Genomic DNA, 16,229 nt, shown 5'->3' with positions numbered 1-16,229 from the left:
CTTCCGGGTGAGAAAGCTGCCTTCTTCAGAACGAAGAATATTACAGGCATATTTACAGTCAGTGTGAATGTTTGTTTATCTTTTACTAGTGTGAGAGCCCAGGAGAGAGTAATATGCTCTGTTTGTTGGGAAGTAATTTTGGGTGGCAGGGGCTGTGTTTCTAATAAAATATGTTTAGAGGGATTAGAAATGTTTCCTTGTACAGTTTCCTTATATCCTGCTTCATGGGGTGGTGTCTTTTGGGAACTGCCATCAACGAACCAATGGGGGATGTGGAGTTCTTAAAGAGGATCATCAGTGATGTAGGAAAAGGGGTTGAGGATGAAATCTAAGGCCTCACAGCAATTGTGTGTTATAGCTTGTGAACCTTGGGTATGAAGAGGGAGAAGTGTTACCGGGTTTAGAGTGGAACATGGTGAGAAGTATATGGTTGGGCCTACAAGGACCTGCTAGGTCTACCTGGGAGGGGGAAGAGAAAGAAAAGTCTGGTGGCTCACTAGATCTCTGGGGTGATGGGCTGACTGAACATGTAGGGGTGAGGTAGGGACATGTGATCAAGACAGGGTTTCAGTAGAAGGTGTTCTCTTGAGGGGGCTGCAGCATCAGCTCACAAAACTATCTTCATTTGAGGTTTCATGTGCGTAGCTATCTAGGATCTCTTTGCTTTAAGTCTGGAGGAAATGCATCTAACAAGCAGATTAAATATGCAGGGTCCAAAACAAAGGATAGATGGTTATTAGAGGGCCTAGAAAAGGTGTGTTCAAACCAGGAGGGAGTTTTTTGAGAGGCAAATACTGATAGGAGGGGCAGATTCTAATTGTATTTCAATAAAAGAAAAAAAAAAGATGGCTTTTGTGTCTAAATTTTGTTTCATTTATAAACTTCTATGACTTCCTCATACCTTCTGCAACTTATTTAAACCTTCTTATCTTTTTATTCCAGTCTAGAGTGAACTAGCCGTTAGGATGAATTCTTAGAAGCTTTTTCTTTGTTTAAAAATCTCCTTCTATCTTAACCCATTTTACTGATAAGTTTCATGCTTAAGTCCAATGTCCAGTTACAGCTGAACCAAATTTATATGTATGAGGTTCTTACTTACCAGATATCTTTTTAGAGTTCAAATTTAATTTGAGTCTAGTTTTTACCCAAAAAACCCCACCCTAGGCCAATGATGTCAGTCTCAAGAGTGATTGCAGGCCAGGTGCTGGTGTGTCATAGATGAGTTAACCTTCAGAGATTATTCACCATTATGTTAGGTTTAATGGGGTAGGGCATCTGTTGGGGTAGATGGACACCGTTCTGGTTGGGAATTGAGATTCCTAAGGAGGAAAACTGATAGGTGACAGAGTAAGGGGAAATTATGGAAAAGGAGATATGTCTGGAAATAGTAACTAACCTGGTGAGCATGCTGGTTTGAAGGACCAGTAGTCTTGATCATTATTTCACATAGGTTGAGAGAGATATCTCTGAGTAGTGTTGCTTTGGGAAGGGGATCTTCATTTTCTCTTTACTCTCTGTGTGGAACATTTCTGGGGAGAGGGCTTCATGGGTATGGAATTCCTGAAATTCCTTCCAGGACTTTACAATGAATGTGATGGCCCTCTTGGTGCGGGGTGGCAGAGATGCCACGGTGGCTAGTTTAAAAGAGAGAGGGCAATCCTCTGTCCCCATGACATATTACCAAAGAGCTTTTTGCTGCCACTAAGTAAGGCAGAGGAAAAGGAAAGAAGGCTAGGTCTGTCCAGTATATTACTGGAGATGCCTGGAACAGAGATGTCTTTGTGTGAGAGAGAATTTAGATTGAGATAATAGCAGTGTGAGATGTGTCTGTTTTATTAGGTATTAGGATTTTAGGGTCCAAAGATGAAGAGGTAGTTAGAGAAGACTTTAGAGCTGGGCCTGCCCAGAGGGCGGGGGTAGGCTTGGGGGGGTTGGATTCAGGCTTGCAGAGCAGAGCTGCTTATTGGGGAAGATGTAGAGCACCATAAGGACTCTGATAAGGTGGGTGGAGGATGAGAGAAGAGCTCTTTGGTGAAGTTTACAGTGCATTATCTTAGCAATTTGGAATGTCCCAGGTGTGGGGCTTTCCAGAACAGTAAACATTTTGCTAGCCTTTACAGTATTCATTTTTTTTTCCACTCAGGAGGAGAGAGTGCCAGAATGGAGGAGAGGGGTCAGGAAGAGAGGAGGGGCTGTTTTTCTGGCTGCCACAGAAAGAAAGGAGCAGGGCATGGGGCAGAGGGGAGGTGGAGATGGGGATCTGGGGACAATTAGAGGGGTGGAGTTGTAGACGAAAGATAGAGATGGTGTCTAGTGGTGGTATGAAGACTGAGACTTTTAGTTTAGAGAGGAGGTCACTGCCCATTAGGGGCTTGGGGCACTGTGGGATCATGAGGAGGGCATGAGTCAGAGTAAGGGAACTAAAGGTGCAGGGGAGAAGTGGGGTGATTCTTGTTTTGATGGGGATGCCTGAGACTCCTCTAATGGAGATGTTGGAGTCCAGAGTGTGGCCTGAACAAGTTGTTAACAGAGAGAAAGTGTCCCCTGTGTCCAGGACGGAAGAAACAATCTGACCACCATCCCAGTATCTCCGAGTTCTTTGGACAAGTGAGAAGCTCCAACTGGGGTCAAAGAACCCAGGTCCCATCCTTGGAGCAGTTGTGCTGGTGAGGAGTCAGGGTGGGGAAGTCACCATGGGCCCCAGGGTGTCCCTGGGGACTGTCCCATTTCCAGTGACCCCACCGGCCACATGAGGGGCAAGCTTTTGTCGGGGACCTCCGGCTGGGGCATGCTCCTGCCTAGTGACTGGCCCAGTTGCAATGAGAGCAGGGACCAGGAAGGGTCCTGTTTTGGGGTGTTGGAGTGTTGGGACCAGATGGGTTTTGGTTTCAGAAGGCCAAGGCCAACATGCTATATTTTTTCTGTCTCAGTCCTTTTCTCTTTTTGTCTCATCCTCTCGATTGTTATGTACCTTAAAGGCTACATCTAGGATCGCTTGTGTGTAGGGGGTGCATTTCTGGCCCTTTTTCTAGCTGTTGGAGTTTGTGTCTGATGTCAGGTGTCGATTGGCTAATGAACTAGATGTGAAGATAGAATCCTGGATGGGGTGGTTACATCTAAATTTGTATACTTTTGAACTGCTTCAGTAAGGTGAGGATTTTTGGACAATGAGAAGGGAACGTGAACCTAGGTGGGACCCTCTGGCCCTGCCACCTCCCTTAGGGGGAACATATGTGTTTTTTCCCATGAGATTGAGTGATGGGCAGGAGCCCCCAGTGAGGCAGGGGTATGGGGTAGCTGGTGGAGCTGGCCCTTGTGGCTGGCAGGGGGAGGCAGGAGGTGGGAGGGAGGAGACTGAGTCTGTTTGACCTGAGGGTTTGGTTGGGGGATCCCAAGGGGCTGGAGAGAATTTGGGAGTGAGCTTCTGATAGAGGCTGGGAGGTTGAGGTGTGGGTTGTTACAGAGGAGTTAAGTGATTTGGGCAGTGCAGAAGGTAGGAGTCAGTAAGGAGGGGGGCTCATTAGCTGGTTCAAATATATCTAGATTGAGAGATGAGGAATCAGCTTTAGATTTTGAGGTGGGTAAAAGAAGAACAGTCTTTACATAAAGACAGTCATTTGCAAAGGGTGAGGAATGCTTGTAGGTATGGGGGAAGAAACCAGTCCTGCATGGTTGGAAGGGGGTAGGGGTGGGAGAAGAGAGGAAGGAGGTATAAGGCCACCATCAGACACCAGAGTTAAGGGAGAGGGTTTATTGATGGTAGAAATCTGACAGGCTGGAGGGGCAGGGCAAAGAGAAAAGAGGGGGCGTGGAGTTGAGAGAGATTGAGAGAGAAGGTGAAGAAGAGAGATCAGGAGAGAAAGAGAGGTCCAGAGAGCACATGTGTGGGAGGCAGGTCCTGCTATATCTTTGCAAGGGAGGTCAGGGAAGTAGGAGCAGCAATTCCTGTTAGGGTGGGGATGGAGCTGGCATTGTGGTTGGGCCATAGAGTTTAGGGACAGAAGCTTATTGTGCAAGGTGGCTGTGGTTGCCAGAGCCTAAGATGGCATCCAGGGCAGAGATGGCGCCACAGATAAGACAGCACCATTTTAGTAAAAGAGGGGAACCTCAGACTACTTGCCATTCCATTTGAGGAAGTTACATAGGACCATAAATAAAGGACATTTTGGTTAGAAGTGCTGAATTATGGCCAGCAGTTGTATCTAATTTCTGTTGAGGCCAAATTTGTGAGTAAAGAAGTATCATTTTGCAAACCTGGAGGTCTGGCAGTATCAGAGGTTTACGATTTTTTTTTTTTTTTTTTTTGACAGGCAAAGTGGACAGTGAGAGAGAGAGACAGAGAGAAAGGTCTTCCTTTGCCGTTGGTTCACCCTCCAATGGCTGCCGCGGCCAGTGCGCTGCGGCCGGCGCACTGCACTGATCCGATGGCAGGAGCCAGGTACTTCTCCTGGTCTCCCATGGGGTGCAGGGCACAAGCACTTGGGCCATCCTCCACTGCACTCCCTGGCCACAGCAAGAGCTGGCCTGGAAGAGGGGCAACTGGGACAGAATCTGGCGCCCTGACCGGGACTAGAACCTGGTGTGCTGGCGCCGCAAGGTGGAGGATTAGCCTAGTGAGCTGCGGCGCCGGCCTAAGATTTTTTTTTAACACACAGGGCAAGGGTGATTCTTTAGCAATTAAAATTCCAGACCCCTTGGCGTGAGGCAAAGAGCAAGGGACTCCTGCCTCTGGGCTTAGTCATCACTTGACACAGACTGGAAGAACAGAGATGGAGATGCAGCGGTGAAGTTGGGCTTGCCTTCATTCATTGGTGGGTGTGACCGAAGCCAGAGCCTAAAGGCAGAGGATTCGGATCTCAGGGACCTGGATGGCAGTATCCTAGGGCGCCTCTAGAGTGTGGATAAAGGAGTCTTACCTTACCCCACAACAGGTTGAGTCTGGTGTTGGGATTTGATTTTGGTCAAATGGCAAGAAGCCCTTGCTCTGGAGGTTGGCTTAATAGAAAAGGAGGGAAGAAAAGATAAGACTGAGCTCAGCAGGCAGTAGTGCTCCTGAATGTCTCAGCAGGAGGACGCTGGGCAGGCTAAAGGAGAGAGAAAAGATTAGGCCCAGGCAGCTCTAGGCTCCCAAGCCAGGTCTGAAATGAAAGGAAAAGGGAGTTAACTCTAGGATAAAAGTTTGGAAGGAGGGAGGGGTTTAAGACATGAAAAGACCCATTCCCAGTATGGGCCACCAGTATGTTAGGTTTGGAGTAGTAGTAGGAAGGGAGGGAGGGGTGAAGGGAGGAGGTTAGGGAGTTGGGAAGGGGCAACATGCCCCTTTAGAGAGGGGTTCTGAGAATGGGGTAGCCATTAGGGTATCTGTCTAGGGGTTTTATAGACTAGAAAGGGGAAATTCTCATGGGGGCAGAGAAGGTACAAATGAGGCACTGAGCATTGATTGCTCTGATTAGTGCTTGACCATGAGAACTGGGTGAAAGTCAAGTCTCCAGTCATAGAAGCCTGTTGTGACTGCTCTTGGAGGGGCTCATCCTCATATGGTGGAGAGGGGCCCCTGTGGTCTCTGGCTCTTTACCAATTTGGTTGAGGACACCCCTGGCCTTTGTCTTTTCTGAGGTGGTTAGGACACAGAGGCTTTGCTAAGGCCCATTCAGCCCAAAAGCCATCACTTCAGTCTCACAAGGCCCCATAAAAATAGCTCCTTGCCTGACGGGAAAGTCTTTATAAGCCTGGGACAGCCTTCCAGGTTAAACCCTCTCATGATCTGAGGCTTAAAGCTCTTCCTCAGACCTTAGCAGTAAGAAGCCGGCTGCACAGTTGTTGAGCAGAGCAGACGTTCTCCACATGTGACCCGCTAGCAAAAGGGAGAATGAGCTGAACCAAGCATGCCACGTGAAAGTATCACAGATTTATCAGCAAGAAAAATGATCTTCTGTTTGCTTGGGAGTGAAGCCGAGAGTATGTTAGTAGAGTTCCATTTAGATGGCAGACAGCACCAGGAATGAGAAACAAATGTTCCCAACAAAACTCATTTTCCAAATACTGTCTATATAATTTTATGATATTTCCTTCAATATACAAAAAAATTCAACTCTCATATGCCAATGTTTGACATTATGATATTTTTTGTTTTTGTTCAGAAACCCTCCCCATTCTATGATAATCAGGCAGTGTTTACTTAAATTGTCTTCATATCACTGTTTTTATATTTAGTGGTTTTAATCTATTTGGAGTTTTTAAAAAGTAATTTAATGGTCTGTTTTTCCCCTAATTAACCAACTGATAAATCAGAGCACATTAAAAATTGTGATGTATTTATTTGCTTATTGAATATATTATATACTTCATTAGCAATAGTAAAAATATATTAACCCTAAAGAAAAATTGAAATTATGTTTTATTAGTCAGCTTTCATTACAATGACTGAAATACCAGGTGAAGCTACTTATGAAGGGAGAAGCTTTATTTTGCCTCCCTCTTTTGGAGGTTCACCATCCCGGCTGGGATGACCCCATTTATTTGACCATATGATGATGCTAGAGAGTGGTAATGGCAGAGCAACTGAGGACAGAGTATTACAGGGTGAGCCATTCAGTAGAGAATAGGTAGGCCCAACTTGAGAATTATGTTCCACTGGCACATCCCAGTGACCTAACCAGCTCCCACTAGGCCCACTGTCTAAATACAATAATTGGCCTAAGTAGTTGGATTCCTGAAAACCACATGGGAGACCTTGACTCAGTTCTGGGATCTTGGCTTTGGACTGGCCCAGCCCTGGCTCTTGAGCATTTTACTCTTTCTCTCTGCTATTCAAATATATTTTAAAAATACATTACATATGAATGTGTATGTGTATATCTTTATCATATACCAGTATTATCTGTGGAAGGTTATAATACATTGGTAAACTAAAAAAATCGCAAAATTGATGCCTCCTGGCTTCTTGGAGACAAATGGTAGAAGAAAAACATTTTCCTGGAAAAATACATTATATCATTTGAGTTTTGGACTATGTAATTGCATTACCTACTCAGAAGTAAAAGATACATACTCTCTTATGTAGACATTTTTGGCCAAATCTCATGAAGTTCCTAAGTAAAAAATAGATACTCTAAGTTCTCTAAAATTAATAAAATAATTTAATAATTTTGTCATAAAATATTTGTTCATATAAATCTTTCTAACTTCTCAACCTTGAATAGAGAGTAGTATCATGGCTTTCTAATTGTGTCAGTCAGTTGTCAATTTTAGATTCTACAACCAGCATTTTCCTAACTAGTGTGCTTATTCCTGTTTTAGGTTAGATTCTAAAATCTTATGGATACTGTTTTCTGAAAATTATTTGACCGTGTTGAATGGTTTGTCGGTATATCAAATAGAATTCAGTTTCTTTCTCTCTGTTTCTGGATTGACTATGAATTAGATTTACTCCTAGGGATGTCCTGTCTACTTGATGGCCTATGGTAACTTAGACATAGCATATTTTTATGGCCTCTATAAAATTAGAATGAGAGCATCTCTTTCTCAAAATTTCAACACAGTTGTCAGATTTGAATGTCATTTAAATGACTTGGCTGCTGTGCCTTTTGGTGTCTAGTAGGAAAGATAGACTTAGGCTTTGACTATATGCTCACGTTTATTTCAAGGATATTAGGCTAGGAATACCCTAAACAAATGAATTGGGAGTTTAGGAGAAAATGTTGTTAACATAGTCCAATGAATTGCCTGCTGAAAAGACAAAAATAGTAGATATTAATTATACAAAGATACCAAAAAATAACCTTAAATTTTCTTCTGGGAAAAAAAAGATCTGTAAAAGATCAGAAATAGTTGTTAAAGAAGGCCAAAGTACAAGGAACTAGTCCTGATTTTGAGATTGAACTCAGTTTCCCATTTCTCTCTTTGGTTTACTGCTAAAATAAATAAGTATGTCATGTGTGTGTGTATATATATGTGTATATATATATTATATATAATATGAAATTAAGTAACTAAAATCAGCTTCCCCATGGCTCACCAGAGGTATGCCTGAAATCTAATGGTCACCACGCCGGATTGGAGGAGTCCACGCCTATTGACTCTTTGCCCTTCATAGGACGTGATTGGTAAGGGACAGGTTTTACAGCTCAAGAGTCTTCTCACTAATAATAAAAAATCTTTTTCTGAACAACATTAGCTGTTCCTTTCTTAAGACCTTGGGCCAACAGCAAGTCTGACTAGATCTTGCCAGTTGAATGAATTGTAGCGAAACTTTAATCTGTGGGCAGCAAAGACTAATGTGTGTTCAACATCTATTGAATAAGTGAATGAATAAATTACTGAATTTTAATGTCTGAGAAATGAAAAATATTTTTAAGAAACCCATATATACTACAGAAATCAAAATTATTCTTTGTATTTTATCAGTAATAATAACATCAATTGAACCAGCAATATGCTGTATTATATGTGCATATATTTCATGTAAATGTAGAATTTGAAAATGCATCCGCAAAATAGTACATTTAGGTGGAAAATCATTATGATATCCCAAATGGCTTAAAAATTTAAAATATTTCACGTATACTCATGTCTGTTTATGTACTCAAAAGATTTGAGCCCAATTGATTGTTTCACTTCAAGAAATCCTTATAAATAAGCTTTAATCCCATAGGACAGAGCTATTAAGTGTACCTACCCTGAAAGCATAATTAATGGGTCTGTACTATGGAGTTATGGCCTTCAGTAAATATTAATAACATAAACTCACTCTACCAAGCACTTTAAGAGTATCCAAACAAATAGATCATTTTATATGGCTGAGACATTCCTTCAACATTCCCATATGGAACATGCAAGCATGCAAAAAAATTCAGTTTTTCAGTGAGATCTTAATAGAAGATTAAAAGTTCTTTGGGAAGGGTATGTATCCCAATAAAATGGTCTGTCAACTTATTAATATACAATTAGAAAATCCTTGATAGAAGCCTAGAAGCCACAAGTAGTATGACTACCATTATTATAATCCTTAATAATATGGTTGCTAATGAAGACTTTTTAAAAATAAATTTATATTTAATGAGATCATATAGCAATATCCTCATTACCCTTTTTCCCATTTGCCTTATCATCCTATTTCAGAATGGCATATTTGCCACAAAATAAGAAAATCACGTTGGTACCTAGCTATTACCTAAACTGGGCAATTTGTTCAGATGCCACAGTTTTCCTCATGTTCTTTTTGCTGTTCCAGGTTCCCATTCAGGGTACTATATTGCAATTGTTCATCATGGCTTTTTTTATATATATATATTTATTTGACAGGTAGAGGTAGAGGAGAGACAGAGAAAGGTCTTCCTTCTGCTGGTTCACTCCCCAAATGGCTGCTACGGTCGGCACTGCGCTGATCCGAAGTCAGGAGCCAGGTGCCTCCTCCTGGTCTCCCACGTGGGTGCAAGGGTCCAAGCACTTGGGCCATCCTCCACTGCCCTCCGGGGCCACAGCAGAGAGCTGAACTGGAAGAGGAGCAACTGGGACTAGAATCTGGTGCCCATATGGGATGCTGGCGCCACAGGTGGAGGATTAACCAAGTGAGCCACGGCGCCGGCCCCCATCATGACTTTCCAGTAGTGTAGTCTGAAAATTTCTCAGGCATTCTTGACTTTGATGGCTCGATACTACTGGAGTACTGGGAAGGGATTTTGCAGAATATCTTGCAATTTGGGGTTGCCCAAATGTCATTTTTTTTTTTTTTTTTGAGCACTTCCTTACTGTTTAGCAAAAGATTTTCCAGGGTCATCCTTTTTTTTTTTTTTTTTTTTTTTTTTTTTTTTTTTTTTTTTTTTTTTTTTTTTAACAGGCAGAGTGGACAGTGAGAGACAGAGAGAAAGGTCTTCCTTTTGCCATTGGTTCACCCTCCAATGGCTGCCGCGGCCGGTGCGCTGCGGCTGGCTCACTACGCTGATCTGAAGGCAGGAGCCAGGTGCTTTTCCTGGTCTCCCATGGGGTGCAGGGCCCAAGGACTTGGGCCATCCTCCACTGCACTCCCTGGCCACAGCAGAGAGCTAGCCTGGAAGAGGGGCAACTGGGACAGAATCCGGCGCCCCGACTGGGACTAGAACCTGGTGTGCCGGCGCCGCTAGGCGGAAGATTAGCCTATTGAGCTGCGGCGCCGGCCCCAGGGTCATCTTATACTTTCCTTGATCCATCCCTCTCATGGAGTCAGGTGTTTCTCTAAATTATCCTGGTTCCTCTGTTAAAAATAATAATAAGGTCTAGGCATTTGGTGTTAATAAGGAAGATTTTATATAATTAACACATTTCCCTCAGAATCCAAGTAAAAACCTAATATGACTTATAGTAATATATAATACTTGTAAAAATAGCTCATTTTAGGGATTAAGTTAAGCATATAGTTTATGAATTAATATTTTTAAAGCTTAATTACAGTTTTAATTTTAGAAATATTTAGTTTTGTTATCCCAAAGGCTGTTTTGGAATAGTATACACAGATACTGTTAATATCAAGTGATGGATTATTTGTAAATAAGTTAAGGGCTCTTCATTTCTTCACACTTAGAATGTTTAAGAGGAGGATGATACCCCTTCTTTCTCATACTTTTATGTAAAATAGTTCTTCTGCTTATTCTTCCCCTTTTCTCTCTGACTTCAAAGGATGAGTCTGTATTAAGAGGACCAGTTTCTGAGATGATAGAAACATTATTTCTCCTGGCATTCCTGTTCTGTTTCTCACCTAAAGCTGTGTTTTTCTCCTCTGTTAACCACCTGCCTAGGAAGTTCCATGAGCATCCACACTCAGGAGAGTCTTGCATTGGAAGTATTCACCCTAGTGTTGGAAGGAAGTGAGTTTTCTATGGGACTTAGGGAGCGGACTTATGGACACTTGTAAGAATTAGGATATGATTCTTGCAGCATGTCAAGAGCATTTAGTGCAATCTCCAGTGGGTTTAAAAACCCAAGTGTGTCCCAAGAAAATTAAGGAGACTCATTCCATTGGAATGTGTGTCTCTGTTACAGAATAGGTCTTCTGTTTTCCTCTTGGGTTCACTTTGACATTATTTTTAGGCAACCATTTCCAAAGGCACAGATACATACCACGAAAGCACATGAAGCTGTCATTCCAACAAAATATGTTATGAAGAAAGTGTAGGGTTGCCTACACTGTTGGCTTTAAATAAAGATTTATTTACTTATTTGAAATTAGGGACAGGCAGAGAGAAGGAATGAGTGAGGGATCATCTGCTGCTTCACTTGCCAAATGGCTGCAATGGAGTAGGATCAGAATTGGAGCCACCAGGACTTGAACTGGTGGCCATATGAGATTTAGGCACTGAAGGCAATAGCTTTACCTGGTGTACCACAGCACAGGCCCCCTTGGTTGGCTTCTGAAAATCCCATATACCTTTTAAAGTATTTCATCAATTTGTATTTGGGCATACAATTGAATCTGCATTGCTGTCATTGAGTGAAAGTTTAAGTGAATTGAAATATGAAGTATGGATAAGACTTATCTCCTAAAGGTTTATTATAGTATTTTATCTAAACAAGTAAGCAAATTGGAATGACACATAAATTACAGATCACTAAAAAGATAATGGGAAAACAGTAAGATAAAAGTGAGGATACTTTCATTTGACTTTTTGATATATATATATGTATTTCTCAACCTACTGATTAAGTATAGTTTATCATATGTTGTCTTATAAGATTTATTTTTAAAAACTTACCAGGATTTTCTAAGAACTTTAGAATTAGTGTCAAATTGTAAGATGGATTTGAAAATTAAAGCTAGAATAAAGTTTTCTCCAAGACTAACATTCAGAGAATCACTATTAAGTGATGCAAAGTGTATATTCTGTTTTCTATTGTCCTAGGATTATTCATTTTTCCCCGTCCCCCAGGGATATTGTAGGTGACATCAACACTTGAGTTCCTCATCTTTTGGTAGTTTAAAACCCTTCATCTGCAAGAACTGGTTTTTTAAATTTTCACAATTGAATGCCATCTCTATCTCCTAAATATATGGTTTTAAGGGCATGATACTTTAATAAACCATGCAGACCATGACTACTACAGGTAAATGTCAGATAATTCAACTATACATGGATTGTGATCTGTCACTTAATTAAATCCTCGTGATAAATTTAACACTGAGTGAAGCAGTCTTTTATGTATATTTTTTCTATTTATGGAATAGTTTCATATGATAGAATCCTGCTGTAAATTGCTAAGAAAAGCTTTATTTCTTTATCGTTTCATAAAATCTGAGAGAGTCGGCAATTACTGATTTTGATCAGATAAATGACCTCAACATTCTGGATAAATTTGGTAATTAAAATCAGTAGGTGTTGTGGGACAGTGGTTTAAGCCTTGGGATGCTTGCATGCCATATGAGAGTCCCTGGTTCCAGGCCTGGCCATTCTGCTTCTGATCAGCTTCCTGTTAATGCGTCCAAGGAGGCAGCAGTTGCTGACTAAATGCTTCAGCCCCTGACACTCATATGGGAGACCCTGTTAGAACTGCAGGCCCTGCAGTTTACCTCAATCGTCTGGCACATGTATTTTTCTGCTTCCTTTAGCAGATTATAGATACTCAGTTTTAACTAATTTCTTCCTTTAGACATTTTAACACAATGTGCAGATTTGTCAGTTTCTAAAGTAGATATAGCATATGTTGTTTAATAACTATACTGAGTATCTTGGTCCCTGTGTTTGATAGTACTAACCTTGGTATTTGGAATAGATTAATCCATCTTAATTATTTAAAGAGTGCTCAGATTACTGTACAGTTGAATCAGATGGATTATAAACATGTAGCATAGTAACATATGTTGAAACTTAAATCAGCCAGACTTGTCTTGTTTCTCTATTCCCATCAAGGTTAATTCATTCTTTTCTGTAATCTTTACTACCATTTTTCTGTTTTTATATGTTTGTGTGTTGGGAAACTAAGGTTTTTCAATTTTTTATTTGCTTACTAATTAAGTGGAAGAAGATTTCTGAGAGAATATGTTGAAATATAATAAAATGACTTCTGATGTGACCTAATATTGGTATCTTCCTCTTTTAGAAAAGCAAATTAATGATGAACATCTAACTAATATCACTTTTCAGGCTACTGTTATCTTATTTAAGAATTTCAATACATTATACTTTTATTTGTGTAACTTTCAAATAAATCTTTAAAAAGAGAGAAGGAGAGGCAGAAAGGGAGGGAGGGAGAAAGGGAGAAAGGTCTTCCATCTGCTGGTTCACTCCCCAGTTGGCTGCAACAACTGGAGCTGTGGTGATCTGAAGCCAGGGGCCAAAGCACCTGGGCCATCCTCTACTGCTTTCCCAGGCCATAGCAGAGAGCTGGATCAGAAGTGGGGCAGCCAGGACCAGAACCAGCACCCATACGTGACGATGGCACTGCAGGCCGGGGCCTTAACCTGCTGCACCACAGTGCCGGCCCGTGATTATACTTTTAAAAAGACAAGAAAAGCATTAGCTGCATACTAATCATTTCTTAATATTTTTGTAAATCTTTTGTGCTTAACTTTTTTTTTTGTTTAGCAGAATTGAAGAAAGATTTTAATATTCTTTAAAACTTATGAGAGATAGAGACATGGATCCCAAGAGACACAGAGATCTTGCCCACTGGTTCATTTCCCAAATGCCTGCAAAGGCCAGGGCTGGGTCTAGTGCCAGAGCTGGGAACTCAGTCCACGTCTCCCTCGTGGCTGGCAGGGACCTAACTGTTTTAGCCATTGCTTGTTGTCTCCCAGGTTCTATATTGGCAAGCACCTGGAATTAGAGGGTCGAGCCGAAAATCAAACTCAGGTGCTTGGATCTGGAACAGGGCATCTTAACTACTACATCAAATACTTGCCCTAAGAAAGGATTTATATATAAAGGGCTATGAATGTTTAAAATTCAATATTTCTTCATTTTTCAATTGTGTGTTAATGGCAGGTATGGTTTACATGATGAAAAAAAAAACAAAACCGGATGTAACAACATAAATCTTCATAGAAGAAAGAAAATGTATCACCTATGTTTGAAAGTCAGCTTGGGTGCTGGCGCTGTGGCATAGTGGGTAGAGCTTTTGCCTGCAGTGCCAGCATCCCATATGGACACCAGTTCAAGTCCCAGCTGCTCCACTTCCAATCCAGCTCTCTGCTATGGTCTGGGAAAACAGTAGAAAATGGCCCAAGTCCTTAGCCCCTTGCACCCACGTGGGAGACCCAGAAGAAGCTCCTAGCTTTGGATCGGCACAGCTCCAGCCGTTACGGCCAATTGGGGAGTGAACCTGTGGATGGAAGACTTTCTCTCTCTCTCTCTCTCTCTCTCTCTCTGCCTCTGCTTCTCTCTCTGTAACTCTTTCAAATAAATCTTTAAGATAAAAAGCCTGAAAGAAATATCAAAATAACGAATCATTATATATAGTTTAATATTTAAAGAAAAGATAAAAAATACAAAATTAAGATAATGCTAAATGGCACCCTGGGAGCAGACATTTCACCTGTGCCCGTGTCCTGCATTAGAATACCTAGGTTTGGTTCTCAGTTCCAGCTCCTGATTCTGTGTCCTATGGGATGCAGCAGTTATAGCTCAATTTCCTGCCACCTATGTGGGAGCCCTGGATTGAGTTTCAAGCTCCCAGCCTTGATCCCAGCCAAGGGCCTTTGAAGGCGTTTGGGGAGTTAATGGGAACTCTCTGTGTCTGTCTGCCTTTGTGCTTCTCAAATAACATTTTCAGAAAAAGTAAATAGGAATATAACAAAAAAGATAAATATATTTAATAAAATGTACTTTAATGTGTAAGGAGAATGATATTTAATTCCCTAGTTAACTATTTCTACTTATAGAACAATTCATTATATAACCTGATTAGAATTTTTTTTTCTACATCTATTTTTTAAATTATTTGAGGTGCAGAGTTACAGAGGCCGACTGACTTGCGGACTGACCAAGAAACATCTCCCATCCATTTGTTCACTCCCCAGTGCCCACAACAATTGCGACAAAAGCCGGGGAGCTGGGAGCTCTATCCAGGTCTACCTTGTGGGTGGCAGTGACCAAAGCCGAGTTATCCCCTGCTTCCTTTAGGGTGGCCATAATTGGCAGCTGGAATGAGGAGTAGAGGCAAGATTCAAACCCACGCAATTTACTGTGGCATGCAGGCCTCTTTAATCACTCCCTCCGGCTTTTCCAAGAGTGGGGGTCATCGGGATAATGAATGAATATGAATAAATAATTCACTCCTGGTTCGCTACAGGTTCACTCCCCAGATGGCCACAACGACTGGCCTGGGTTGGGCCGAAACCAAGAGCTAAGAACAACATCCAGGTCTCCCACATTGGGGGCAAGGGCTTAAGTACTTGGGTGTATTAGCAGGGAGCTAGATCAGAAGCACAGCAGCTGACACTCAAACTGACACTAATATGGGATGTCCCACAACACTGGGCCTTCTTTAAGCATATTTTTTGTTTAAGACAGAGCTCTAGAGAGAAAAAGAGAGGTCTTCCATCTGCTGGTTCACTCCCTAGATGGCTGCAACAGCCAGCACTGGGCCAAGTCAAAGCCAGGAGCCTTATCTGGTCCCTCACATGGGTGACAGGGTCCCACACACTTGGATCATCTTCTGTTTCTTTCCCAGACCATTATCAGGGAGCTGGATTGGAAGTGGAGCAGCCAGGATGTGAACTTGCACCCATATGAAATGCTGGCATCACAGGTGGTAGCTTTAACAGCTATGCCACAATGCTGGCCCCGCCCCAGAAGTATTCCGAGTTGGGAATACTTGAAATGACTATAAAAATGCCCCTATTTAATTTCATCTTGCTTTCCTTTCAGAGTGCAGATATGAGCCCAGCAAGCAGCACCACTTCACTTCCTGTTAGTCCTCTCACTGAAGAGCCAGTGCCTTTCAAGGTAAACATGAAACAAAGTACGATTTATAATATTTTTGAGAATTAATGAATGTTTGATAGTTTATGTATAATGGTGAGGAAAACTGGTTACATCTTTAAGGGTTTGTTTTAATGGTTTAAATGATTGTTTTTGTTCCATTGTCACTCTATTGCTAACTAAATTTGGTAAAGGATAGGAATGCTTTCTGGAACAGTAGTTTGCCTTACACATAAGGGAAGGGAAGTTTCTTGTAGTCTGATTCATATGAATTAGAGGTTCTTTTTTTTAATCAAGTCATTGGCTTAGAATTAATCACTCCACCCTCATCTAATGGTT

The 16,229-nt window shown here is 41.6% G+C and overlaps 1 protein-coding gene across 7 annotated transcripts in view; it reads left to right on the top strand.

The window, feature by feature from the left end:
- The window catches only part of CCSER1 (coiled-coil serine rich protein 1), a 1,459,660-nt gene that overhangs the window by 578,044 nt on the left and 865,387 nt on the right, over nucleotides 1-16,229 (top strand). For all 7 annotated transcript variants that reach the window (XM_051819560.2, XM_002716991.5, XM_051819561.2 and 4 more), the window contains exon 7: nucleotides 15,837-15,914. In XM_051819560.2, the coding sequence (XP_051675520.2) occupies nucleotides 15,837-15,914 (78 nt within the window). The remainder of the gene's footprint in view (nucleotides 1-15,836; nucleotides 15,915-16,229) is intronic.

Source organism: Oryctolagus cuniculus, chromosome 8 (assembly GCF_964237555.1).
Source record: "Oryctolagus cuniculus chromosome 8, mOryCun1.1, whole genome shotgun sequence".
Lineage (NCBI taxonomy): Eukaryota > Metazoa > Chordata > Mammalia > Lagomorpha > Leporidae > Oryctolagus > Oryctolagus cuniculus.
This window is presented reverse-complemented; position numbering and strand designations above follow the sequence as displayed.